The sequence below is a fragment of the Lithobates pipiens genome, unplaced genomic scaffold (genome assembly GCF_037356315.1).
Source record: "Lithobates pipiens isolate NorthernLeopardFrog02 unplaced genomic scaffold, aLitPip1_a1.2 Scaffold_8, whole genome shotgun sequence".
NCBI lineage: Eukaryota > Metazoa > Chordata > Amphibia > Anura > Ranidae > Lithobates > Lithobates pipiens.
In genome coordinates this window covers 149,884,705-149,899,080 of record NW_027507903.1, presented here as the reverse complement: position 1 = coordinate 149,899,080, position 14,376 = coordinate 149,884,705, and the positions used below count along the sequence as shown (strand labels likewise).

The following is a 14,376-nucleotide window of genomic DNA, read 5'->3' as shown; positions in this document are numbered from 1 at the left end:
CCTTAAATGCACAAAAAGATATTTGAAACAGAGGTAAGTAAGACAGTGGTGGTGTCTGGAGTACGTAAAGGCAAGTGATGTTCAATCCATTAGCTTTTTGGTGGACTGCACTATTTACAGAAGAATTAACACATTGACTTCTGGAGCATAGAAACTAGTCTTGAATCGTGTTCAAGAAAAAAAAACCACAGTAACATTTAGTACACTAATAGTTTTCGCAGCTTACATCCTATAATATCACCTTTTCTCAATTAAATCGTTAAATAGTTTAAATCTAAACGACAGAGGACATTTCATAAGGACATGACATTAGCCACTTGTTGACTCCTACCCCCAGTGGTACCATGAAGATTTATCCTAGATTTGATCTCAAGGCTCACTTTTTTATTTTATTTTTTATATTTTTTTAGATGTAATCATATTCAGGAGCAATGACATACAAGAGAAATAAAGAACAAATACTGCACAGCACATTTTAATCAATGCTCTCCATGTCTCTAAAAGGTCTTTCTATACTATACAGGCTGCAACCTCCATAACATATGACCATCTATTTTATGCTTTTCCACATGCTTTAACCTCAAACGATGATCTGCTGTAAAGATTACTTTACTAAAAAAAATAAAAAAATAGCATTCAACTCAAAATCCCATACATCTTATGTATAGGAATAATCTAAGTATTTTAAAATCTCCCAAGAATTTTTTTTCTTTAATTATAAAAGCAGTGCATACACTTAGGCCTAATGTAAGCCATTTGCTTAATGTCTACTATGTACAGACCAAACAACCCTACAAGAAATGTGATTAGGTGCAGATAGTCGTATTATGGTGTTCATTAGGCTAGGCCTAAAGAGGAGCTTCTCGCCAAAGACTGGGACAAAGCATAGTAAAAAGGGACTTTTTATACTACTCTTGGATAGGGAGGACTACCTGTAAAATATATATTTTTTCAACTGACGTTTGGGACAATTAGAACATGATATGTGATATTGGAAATGCTTGTAATCTACTGTCCGTAATCTCCGTGTTTTTTTCATACATTATATTTTTTTAAAGTCAAGGTTTGCCACGACCTGGCTGCTGTAGGTCACCCCTTGAAACGCATACATTTATCATCTGCTCTGCTATTAAATATTTTCCAAGTCACCTCTAATGCTTTTAACATCTTGAATGACTTGTTCGGCTCTTTTATAAATATGATTTAATATTACTGGAAGTTTTAAACTGTAATAATTGTAGTTTACTAAGTAGATGAACCACTTCACCTTGCCAAAAGTTCCCCCTGGGATACTCATACCACTCATTGAGAGCCTTTGTCATAGGGCACCTAGTAACATAATAATTTGCTAAGTATTATCAAAATAACAAACCTTGCAAAACAGGAAACATGAGGTTTTGGATAGTACTATTAAAGGTTTTTTTTAAGAAACCAACTTGAAATTGAAATACAAAATTCTGTTTACATTACTAATAACAAAACTACTTTTTGCCAGCAAGATAACACCTGAAAACCTATGATGATTTATTTTTTTCTTTATTTATTTTTTTTCATACACTAAATGCCATGGTGGTTGTAGAAAAAAATACATTAAATAGAATCCATGCAATCTGATAATCTTTTTGGAAGAACAGTGCGTGACGGAACTTAATTCCTGTACTACATATATTTATACATGTTAGAGATTCCTCAAACAAGTGCACATGATTATAAATGAAGAATCGCGTGACTATGTGAGCCTGGGACAAATCAAAAAAGGAACAGTAGAAGAAGTAAAGTGAATTGAGATCAAATTTCCCACACCTGGATGGGGTAATTCTGAACGCACTGTCTTATTTTTTTTTATTAAACTTTTCAGTATGGCGTGACTTTATTAATGAACCAAATGCCACTACAGCATCGACTAATGTGGTCCAGTTTCTCACAACCCCATAAACATGCAGTTAAGATTATTCTATTGTTTGGCACTATTTTTTAATTCTTCCTTAGCCTGACCTGGCATGTTAGGTTGCATTATATATATATATACATATATATATATATATATATATATATATATATATATATATGTTTTTTTTTTCTTTGGTGTTAATAATTTGATGCTTTATTCTGTTAATATTTTGGAGCTTTATTCTGTTAGTTACTAGATTTGCTGTTGTTGGGTTAGTGGGTTCATTTCCATCCCATTTACTACATGATTTGATTAGTTTATATCTGATCATTCAAAAGTGAAAGCACAGTATTGCTGACTGAGCCTTCTTGTGGTAACTACTAGTGACATTTGCATATTAAACAGGAAAACCTTTCACATTCTGCGTGTTTCAGCGAGTAATAACAATAATAATGTTCAAGCACTGAAAACAATGTGCTAAATAGAGGCATATGCTTTATAATTGACAACAGATCACATTGCAATACCCCCCCCCCCCCCCCCCCCAAAAAAAAAAAAAGAAATGTCATTTAAAAGTGGTGTCATCCCGGGTTCAAGCATGTAAACAACTATTACTGCAAATATTTTCGATCACTAAATTATTAATAAGTATTATTTTGTTGGCATCCCTGAGCTCTTAAAACCGAGATCTCTAAATAATCATAAACCCTGATCATTGATAGAGATTTTGCTATAATCAACCTGTTCTAGGAGTCAGCAAAGCAGCTATCCTAGGTGCATAGTGGGAACAATGCAATTAAGCTTGAAATATCAAATTCATTAACACAATAGGTAGCTGAGGCTGGAATGTATTCAATTGAATTTAAGAAGTAATATTGTGGCCATTCAGAGAATAACTTATACTCAAAATGTTATGCTTACTATCATTTTTAAGGTATGCCAACACTCTTACAATGAGAATTTGTGAAGAGGAGTAAGATTTACACGCACCCACAAATTTATCCTTAAAACACTCTGGGATTGTCCTTTAATTGCTCATATAGCATGACTTGATAATTGAAGAAAACACATATACCTTTAGTAGGTAACAATGTTTGTATCTACAGTATCAGGGTGACTTACTAAGGGGATTTTACAGCACCTTTTGTGTATATATCTTGATTTCAGTCAACTTAGAACCATAATAAATAATATATGCAAATTCTTCTCTAAATTTGATCAGAAAATTATAACAAATCTAGGTGTGTTGAGCCAGTACAAAATTACTCTTTGGTAAATTACTCCCTATATTAAAGTTTACATACAATTGTGTGTGCATTTACAAATTCATCTTACTAAGCTGCCATATAATTTGACTGTTCATGTTCAAGGAAGATTAGTAGTTATAAAAAGCTGCTGGACTAGAGAAAAAGAATCTCAGAAGTCTTGATTTTCTAACATGGGGAAACTACATCTATGCAAACTCCATTGTGCTGTTTGCATAACTCTATCTCCCATCATGCTTTGCTTCTATATCCTAACTGTACTACAGTAACTAGACATACTGAAGCACATTTAAGTGAGAATTAGCCAGTTTGACTGCATTCCAGCCAGACTTCCTCTTCTCCTGGTTTTTGCCTATTTAGTGACTATAGAAAGCCATATAAAGCAACAAACTGAATGAATGGTATTACATAGGAGGATTTTTCTTTATTTTAAGGAAAGCACCCTGTGGTCAAAAAAAACACTTTGGGTTATATTCAATTCAGCATCCAAAGTGCCAATGCATATTCTGTCGATAAACAATCTTTTTAATGTATACACATATATTTTTTTAGGAATATTTTACTGTACTGTGTTTATATAAGTCACAGTTGAAAGGTTCCTTAGCCAAAATGTGTACTATTTATGGGATCAGCTATCCATTAAGTGGTATCATATAGAACCTTTGTAACTTTTTATAAATACATTTGCTAAATGGATCATTTTTCTTTATAGAAAAATCCATGTCCTTTAGAGGACGAATATTTATTTCCGCCTCTAAAGTGCCAATACATAGGCTGTCAATAAACAATCTTTATCATGTACACACATATATTATATATATTTTTAGGAATATTTACTGTACTGTGTTTGCAATTGAAAGACTCCTTGGCCAAAAATGTGTACCTTTTACAGAATGAACTAGACATTAAATGATTAGGATTTTTATAAAGTAATATGCTACAGGGGTCATTGAGGCTTGATTCACACCTATGCATTTTTAATGATTTTTGCAGATTTTCACAACAGTCTATTTAACACACGTTCTGTAGTGCAAACCTGCAAAATGTAAAAAGCACTAAAAATGCATAGGTGTGAATGAGGCCTGAGGTAACATCTCTGTCCTTTAGATGCAAAATATTCAATTCAGCTTCTAAAGTGCCAACGCATACGCGGTTGATACATAATTCTTATAACATAAAAATAAATATTATATTATTTGAGGATCATTTTAATATACTGTGTTTTTATAAGCTACGAAGGCGAATTGGCCAAAAAAGTTTACTATTTATGGCATCAGCTAGATGTTAAATGGTATCATAAATAACTTTTATAAGGTATTATAAAATAACATGCTAAATGGGTCAGTAAAGGAGTGTCCCTTTACATTACATACTATTTAATTATGTATCTAAAGTGCCAATGCATACACTGTTGATAAACAATCCTTATAATGCATACACATATAATATTTTATTAGGATCATTTTACTATACTGTGTTTTCTAAGCTAGAATTGAAAGGCTCTTTGAGTGTACTATTTTATTTGGGATCCATTAAATAGTATTAAAAAGTATCATTTATTTATTAACTTTGGAACTTATTATAAAAAATAAAAAATAAAAATAAAAAAAAGCAACCTGCTAAAGGTTTTTTTTTTTGTTTTCTTTGGAGGAGAATCCCTCATCATCAAGATTTACATATTTGTTTTGTGCTAATTATAATTGATACAAGTTTATAGGACAGCAATCACTTCCATGATTTATCCAAAATGTATCATTTATATATTTTGAAGCTGCAAATATTACTACATTGTCACAGTAGCACCTGATAAAGGTTAGAATAAAATGCAGCTTCTACAAATGAAAAGTATGCATTGTTTATATAGAACCAGCAACATTCCATACTCTGTAAATACAAACAGTTGGACAGGTGAGTGACACATGACCTCACTGCTTTCATGCTTAGCTGAACACCTAGTAACTTTTTTAGCATCAAACATTTGCAGGGTTCTGTAACATATACTGCTGTGGTTTATTTAACCCCCCCTCCCCAACCTACTTTTCACAGTACTCTAACCACCATTTTCCAGGTGGGTTTGAAGAGGCTGATTTCAATGGTTTTGCCTCTGAACAGCAGTAAATATAAGATGGTCCTGTTTACTTTAATGCCTTAAGTATACCTTCCATTGTTTGCCATTGAAAATAGGTGCATTCTTGCTAAACAAAGTGTGACAAAATATTGATATTTGTCGCTGTAGTAGGAGCACTTGGCCTTTGAAGAGCAGTCATTCTATTGAAGGGACTAAGTGTTTGTATGGAGCACAACTGATCATGTAAGCTGTGCTTTACAAAACCCTACAAAGTATACATAGAGAAGGTGAAATACTAAATCACACTAAGTAAATAACTCTTTCACTACTACTCATGCATTCCTGCCTTTAGGATTCTACAAACTCTTTATTTTTCAGCATTAAAAATGACTGACTTGTGACAGCTATTAGGAAATCAGCTGTCATTTATAACCTGTCCAAATGCTTTCTTGCCTCTCTGGTGCCTTTTTTTTTTTTGTCTCACTTTTTTTTTTGCACAAGTAGTAAAGAATTTAGTGGAAGAAAGGAGTTGGAGGGACTTAAATAATCTCATGTCAATCAGGTATTTATCATCATGTATTTGCAGCTCAGAGGTGCACAAGACTCAGGCCTCATCCTACAGCTGACAGTTCATTGCTGAGAGGTGGGAGGCCTTTTTAGAAAAATACACAGAGCCCATGGTAAGCCTGTTTCCTGTACTCTAGCAGCACACTCACCACCTTACAATTGCTTTTCCAGAGAAGATAGTCTTTGTCACTTTACAAATGTCACACAGGCACCTACATCTTACAGCACACCAAACATCCACAGCACCGTCAGCTTTGATTTTAGTTTCTATTTTATATATATATATATATACATATATATATGTCCCTGTTTTATTCCCAGACTAGCCAGATCAATGGTATATATATATATATATGTGTGTGTGTGGGTGTATATATATATATATATATATATATATATATATATATATATATATATATATATATCATTGATCTGGCTAGTCTAGGAATAAAACAGGGAAATATATATATATATATATATATATATATATATATATATATATATATATATATATATATATATATATATATATATATATATATATATATATATATATATAAAATATATATAAAAAAATAGAAACTAAAATCAAACCATTGATCGGGCTAGTCTAGGAATAAAACAGAGAGGAAAGGTTTTTTTTTTTTATTTGTTTTTTTTTTTTGGTTTTTTTTTTTTTTGGTTTTTTTTACTGTTGGGGTTTAGTTATGGATGACTAGTGCTGAGACTTTTTGTTTACCTGATCTTGGGGTTTTATACAGCACAGCTTATGTGGGTGAGAGCAACAAGGCTGACCTAGTTCTCCATGCAGCAGCTCGCTTATGGGCTGGTGAAGGCATTGAAGCTTCGCTAGAACCAGGCTGCCGTGTCTCAGTGACAGTTCACTGCTCTAATGGCTCAACACTACCCAGCTTCATACACACTCACATAATGCATCCCTTTCTCTCTGGATCATTATTATTTATATAAAAAATTTAATTAAAAAAAAAAAAAAGATGTGTCGCTTTTGGCTGTTTGTATTTAAATAATGCAGCTGGGCACTTATCAATATTTTCTAAAAAAAATAAATGTCAGTTGAGCAGCTTTCCTATAGGAATAAATATGAATCGGTTGCTGCATGCTGTATGCATGCTGAAATCTGTAGTCCCACAGATCCCTGTGACTTGCATGCGATGGGGGCAGAATGCATAAGCTGGCAGGCTGTCTATGTGGCATGTCTTTCCACACTGGCACAGTCATGTGGGTGTATATGCAGTGGCAGCTGCCAGCTCTGTCCCCGGCCCTGTGTGCAGTGCAGGCAGATCCTCTCTATTCTGGTCAGCCTGACCACATCCGGACCCTATTAAACTTCTTGGCGCTGGATAAACAATGAAACTGTCGCGTGCAGCAGTCTGAAAATAATTGGATTAACTCAAACGTATCAACTAAATAGAGACAGTCCCCGGCCCAGACAAGCAAAGCAAATGTTACCCTGGAAAACCCCCCTCTGAAAACACATCTCATCCCAGGACAGGCCCTGACACTGGTACTTTTCTGGATTCCTCATCTCCTATTTCACACACAGCTCTGCAGGGCAAACCCCAGCTTGGGTGCCATCTATTCTGCTGGGACAAGCGTCTGTGCAAATCTATTTTATATATCATATTATAATAATATAATACTTAGTACATTGATCCATAAGCTATATTCATTTCTGGGGCTGCCCCCCAGCTTCACACCTCTTAAATGCCATGTGTTCCTAAAAATCTGCTGGGACAAGGATCTGTGCACGTCTATATTATATCATATTATAATAATATAATAATTAGTATATTGATCCATAAGCTATATTCATTTATGGGGCTGCCCCCAGCTTCACACCCCTCGAATATTATGTATTCCTAAAGATCTGCTGGGACAAATATCTAAGCAAGTCTATATTATATTTTATATATTAGATAATATAGTAATTAGTACATTGACCCATAAGCTATATTCGTTTCTAGGGGCTGCCCCCAGCTACACACCCCTCAAATGGCATGTGACCCTAAAGAGCTGCTGGGACAAATGTCTGTGCAAGTCTATATAATATTTTAAAGTAGACTTTAATAATATAATAAGTAGTACATTGATCCATAAGCTATATTCATTTATGGGGCTGCCCCCAGCTTCCCACCCCTCAAACTCCATGTGTTCCTAAAGATCTGCTGGGACAAGGGTCTGCGCAAATCTATATTATATAATAGTATGATCATTAGTACATTTATCTATAAGCTATATTAATTTCTGGGGCTTCCCCCCCCCTTCACACCCCTCAAACTCCATGTGTCCCTAAAGATCTGCTGGGACAAACATCTATGCAAGTCTATATTATATTTTAAATAGTATTTATATTATATTACATTATATTATATTATAATAATACATTGATTCATGGGTTATATTAATTTTTGAGACAGCCCCCATCTTTACACCCCTCAAATGGCATGTGTTCCTAAAGAGTTTCTGGGACAAACGTCTTTGCAAGTCTGTATTATATTTTATATATTATATTCTACTAATAATTTGTACATCGATCCATGGGTTATATTAATTTTTGAGGCTGCCTCCAGCTTTACACCCCACAAATGGCATGCGTTCCTAGAGATCTGCTGGGACAAACCTCTGAGCAATATTATATTGTGTATCTATATTAACTAGTACCTTTGTGAGATATTATTTTCTAGGGCTCCCCTTCTTTCTTACCCTTCTAATGACACCTATCCCTAAAGATCTGATGGGCTGAAGGTCTGTTGTGCAATTATATATGTATATATATATATATATATATATATATATATATATATATATATATATATATATATATATATATATATATATATATATATATATATATATATATTTATTTATTTATTTATTTATTTAGCACATTGACCCATAGGATATATTACCTAACATTTATATAATTATTTATCCCCTTGACCCATAGTATTTTTTTTTATTTTGTGATCTGTATCCCTTTAACACAGGAGTACTTACTCCTAGCTGTATGTAAGGCCTGAAAGATCATTAATTAAAGATGGTCATTTATTTGATGAACCTCCATATCTTGTGCTAGCTTCATCCATCGAATCATAACCTTAACCTTTAAAAATAAATCTTTTTTTCCCCCCCTTTCTGATTTTGGATTTTGGAACCAGAAATGATGCCAATGGATAAATGAGCTTGCGGCAGAGGGTTTTACACAATTAGACTACATCTCAAGGCTTGGAGGAAACCTTAACTCATGAGAATCATTTTGGAAGTCACACATAGATAAGAATTGGCTTTGTAGGAGACTCCTACCTGTACTCGATCGTGTTTTGGGCCTTGACTTGCATTGAAAGCTGGTCGGAGATCCCCCCATGAGGTTTGGGGGGAAGAGGCCAGCGCCGTACTCATAGGACTGGTAGTTGGAGATGGTGTGGTGGGCTGAAGAGGCCCCTCCAAGGGATCTGGGGTGAGAGGACTCTAGTTTCATGGAGTCGGGGGACACATGGTACTTGATACACTCCTTGTCTTCCTGGCGGCTGGAGGTGCCTGAGCCAGTGGTGGATATGGAGGGGTCCGGAGAGACATCTTTAGGTGGAGTTGGAGGGAAGTTGAAGAGGGGGCTGGAATGTCCAGGGACCAAGGATGAAGAAGACGCTGGGGGGTACACAGCCAGAGGTCCAGGGCTGTGGGTCTTGGAGAAGGGAGGCAGGTTCCATGGGGATGCTGCATGGGTTCCACCTATGCCCTTATTGCTATGATCCAACCAGGGGTGCAGGATAGGGGTGCGGCACACTTGACCTAAAAAAAGACAGTCATATAGTGAGACTTCAATCACTGAAAAACTTTTTTTCCCAATCAATAGAGTTCTGTTCTAAAATGTATCTGTGCTTTGTATTAAATAAGTGATCAATAATAAGCAAGGACACTTTTTGTGTATTTATATCTCCAGGTCCTGATACAATAATCAATCAAAGAAAATAAAGTACTGTAATAATGTCCTATTATTGTACATTAATGAACCAAATGAATGTAGTGATGGCTAAAGTTGGACACAATATTGACAATCCAACCACACGGATCCCCAAACACTACAATAAAACAAAATGATATTGTCGCAGAGTAATGCTATTTATCTGAAATAATCCTCATACACTGAACAGCTCCAATCATATAGTGGCTGGGGCTCTACGTGTGTAAATCGGGGAACATTGCACACACTGGATCTATGGGAAGTGTATAGGGGGATCTAATGGTGGAATCAGCCATTATTGGTTATTGTAGTGTCTAACATTCTACCTGGTATGAAAAGGCAGCAGAGGAAGAGGAGGTGGTTAGAGATAGACACTCATACCAGGGCAGGAAACTGTTCAGAATAGTGTGAAAATACTAGATCACACTTTGTTTTCACAAAGCACTTCTAGACTCTACAATTGTCTCTGTACGGCTCAGCGATCCCCTTCTGCTGAGATCAGGAGAGATCGATCAGCTTGGGGGCACATCGCACATCATTCCAAATATCTCATACAGCAACCATGCTGCCAAGTGCCAGCATGTAAAAAGTTGTTTAAAGTATATATAAAGCAGTATAATGTATATACTATACAGTATAAAGTATGTAAAAAGTAGTATAAAGTATATACCATACAGTGTATATATAGTGGTATAAAGTATATACTACACAGTATATAGTATGTAAAAAGTAGTATAGTATATACAATACAGTATATATAAAGTATATACTATACAGTATATAGTATGTATAAAGTACAGTATATTGTATGTAAAACGTAGTATAAGGTATATAGGTGTCCTTTTATGAAGCAGTGATATAAAGTATATACTATACAGTATATAGTATGTAAAAAGTAGTATATAGCATAAGGTATAGAGTATGTATAAAACAGTATAAAGTATATACTATACGGTATATAGTAATTAGTATATAGTATAAGGTACATAGTATGCATTAGGCAGCATCTAGTATTATAGTATAGTACAGTATGCATAAAGTAGTATATAGCATATATGATTTGTATAAAGTAGTATATAGTATAAATTCACCATGCTCCTAAATGCATGCAGTAAAACACATATAAATAAGGAATTTGGCCACTGTTATTTTGCAATATATATATATATATATATATATATATATATATATATATATATATATATATATATATACCAGAGGACACATTTTTTCTTATCTTTATAAAGTTTTACTGCTTGCATCTGGGACTAAATAAATGAAAGGTATCAGTGCATGATATACAAAGGCAAGTTCAATCCACATAGCTAATAATAGACCATAATAAAGCAAAAAAAAAAGTGACAGTTATTTTTAGGTGTGTCCAATCGGATCTAAAAACTGCAGTCACTGTGCTTAAATAAAGAACCTTCAAGCACTCTCTAATCTGGATGTACAATGTCCTTTATATCTACTATCACTACATGTAATGTAGAGGCTTCTGGGACCGGATAGAAATGAATTGGTTTTGTACAGGTAAGTCCTCATGTGACATAGTTTTGGTAAGTTTAAATGAGATTGTACAATCAGATTGCAATGTGTATGGCCACCCTTGAGTTTTGTGATTGAGCCTACTATTAAAGAGTTGTCTAGCTGCTTAGGTGGTAGGTAGGTTACACTTACTGTGGTGGGTAGCTGTGTGGTACCTCTGGACTGGTCTCATGGAGTTGCCATAGAAGGAGGGGACATGGTTGCCTTGGCCATCGATGTTGAAGAGTACATCCACCTCCTCGGACAGGGGGTACTGGGAGTGCTCCACATAGGAGTGGCTGAGTGCCGGGTGATGGCTGTCATGGTGCTGTCCATTGAGTACTGCAGGGTGAAGGTGGTTCCCGACCCAGCGAGGCTGATCTGCTGCTGGGACATCCATTGCCGACAATCGCTCTCTAATCGCTTCTCACTTGTCCACACAGCCAGGAGAAAGTCCAATGCAAAATAGCAATAATAGAGCAATCAAAAAAATAAAAAATAAAAACAGATCCACAGAAGTCTGCTACCTGCGATGGAAAGAAAACAGCAACTTTAGAAAGACTCTTAGAAAAGTTGCAAAAACAATAAAAAAAAATAAAAAAATTAAAAAGTGGTGCTTGGAATGAATGGCAGATCAGGTGTGCCGGAGATCGATCAGGTGTGCCGCAGATCGATCAGGTGTGCCGCAGATCGATCAGGTGTGCCGGAGAGCCGGGCTCCCTCCTTGTGATAAAAGAACAAGGTGAGGGTCCCAGGAAAAGTTGTGTACCTCCACCCTGGAGGACCTCCTAGAGTCCCACACTACAAAGCAGCAGGGAAGGGCTATGTGATCCAAGGAAACGACTTCAAACTGCTTGATCGGATCTCCTGTTTTCTCTCCCTCTCTCTCTCTTATTTTTTTTTTTTTTTTTTTTTTTACAGTGAAGGCATTCTTTCTGAAAGGAGCAGGATGGCGCCAGGCGGCTCAATGATCGCAGACAGCTGTGGCGAGACGCAACTTAAGGAGGTTCCACTGTCATCAGTGTGGGGGGCGGGGCCTGTCACTGAGGAGGAAGGGAATAGGACACTACGCAGCACCCCGTCCCGCCCACTCAACCCGTCCGCCACGCCCCTCCGATGTGCCTATCAGCTCAGGGACTGCAGTGTGGCCCTTTAACTTCTCCTATAGGAGACCAATGTATGATCGCACATAGACAGGTCGATACCGACACTGTGCATGGCACGGATCGGCCAATGAAAAGTTACTGATACTCCCAATACACGATCACAGCCCGCCCTTTACTAACACCGTGCTTGTCGAACCAGAACTGTGTGTAGATGTTTATAGAACTGAGCCAGGTGACAGAAAGACCATTATGTGTCCCCTGGGTGTCACCGACACCGAATGGCCGGGACTACAACGCTACTACAAGTGGAGGAGAGGGCCGGGGACAGGGAGATGGCCTCTGATTGGCTGCACAGCCTGATCCCTCCGGTCCCCTGAGTCACTGCATCCCCTAGCGGTACACAAAGGAAATACACCGACACCGAGCAACCACGGCTACTGGGTGTCCCCTCTACTACCGGCACTGTCCTGTGTCACCGTCACACACACACACACCGATCAATCACAGATACAGGGGTAGATACATCGATTATAGATACAAGAATAGCATTTATATATATATAATAGATAGATAGATAGATAGATAGATAGATAGATAGATAGATAGATAGATAGATAGATAGATAGATAGATATGGGCAAAAATAATGGATATATTGATAGAAATATACAGCATCTACAGATAGACATATAGTTGGTAGGTAAATAGATACATAAACAGGCAAATAAATAATAAATATATTGATAGAAAGATAGATCATTACATTTATAAAAAGATATATAAATAGTGAGGGGTTGATACATAGATAAATATAGATACATTGGTAGATAGAGATAGATAGATAGATAGATAGATAGATAGATAGAAGGATTATAGATACATAGATAGGCAAATACATAATAAATATATTGAAAGAAAGAGAGATAATCACATTAATAAAAATAGATATAGATAGATATAGAGAGATAGAATATAGATACATAAATAGACAGAATATAATAGATACATTGATTGATAGACTGAAAGATAAATAGATAGGCAGAAAGATAGATAGATAGATAGATAGATAGATAGATAGATAGATAGATTATATATATATATATATATATATATATATATATATATATATATATATATATATATATAGACACTAAGATAAATAAATAGATAAATTATAGATGCGTTAATAGATTAGAGATACAGAAACAGGCAAGTAAATAAAAGATATACTGTAAGATAGATATGCACACTTATAAAACGATAGATAAATAGATAGAAATAGAGAGATAGAATATAGATACATGAATAGACAGATAAATAGTAGGTAGACGATAGGTAGAGAGAATAGAATTGGTAGACAGAGGTAATTGATCCATGGATGATTTATTATAGATATATATGTAGAATAATTCAGAACTGGGCGAAGTTACTGAACATTTTGTATATTGCCCGATCCGTGGTGCCGGTACACCCATCGATAGTAATCACCCCGTGTATTCTGTAGATTTTTGCCGTGTAATCTGCCTGCCATTGGACATTTTTTTGTTTTAGATCTGTACTGTATTGATCGTCATTCATATACCGGCAGGGACAGTTAACGAAAGGATTCTAGGAGCTGTGATGAGTGTGATCTGCACATTATTCAATTCTCTTCATCCAATCAACTACTGGAGAATTACAACAAAGACCCCCCCCCCCCCCCCCCACTGGGGAGAACATGGAAATTATAAATGTATCTGATGACTGTTTTTTTTTTGGACTTTCCATGTTTACGTTTATTCTATCTACAAAATATCGTGTATATATATATATATATATATATATATATATATATATATATATATATATATATATATATATATATATATATATATATATATATATATATAGATGGATAGATAGATAGATAGATAGATAGATAGATAGATAGATAGATATACGTAAAAATATATAGATAGATATATCTATCTA

At 35.4% G+C, this 14,376-nt stretch overlaps 1 protein-coding gene across 6 annotated transcripts in view; it reads right to left on the bottom strand.

The window, feature by feature from the left end:
* GATA3 (GATA binding protein 3) overlaps window positions 1–14,376 on the bottom strand; it is a 42,562-nt gene that overhangs the window by 17,943 nt on the left and 10,243 nt on the right. For 2 of the 6 annotated variants that reach the window (XM_077472543.1, XM_077472544.1), the window contains 2 exons: window positions 11,454–11,827; window positions 9,116–9,601 (listed from right to left, as the gene is read on the bottom strand). In XM_077472543.1, coding sequence (XP_077328669.1) covers window positions 9,116–9,601; window positions 11,454–11,700 — 733 coding nt within the window. In that variant the 5' untranslated portion in view covers window positions 11,701–11,827. Of the gene's footprint in view, window positions 1–9,115; window positions 9,602–11,453; window positions 12,273–14,376 lie in introns of those variants that run through there. The other 4 variants (XM_077472546.1, XM_077472547.1, XM_077472542.1 and 1 more) reach the window with 2 other exon arrangements.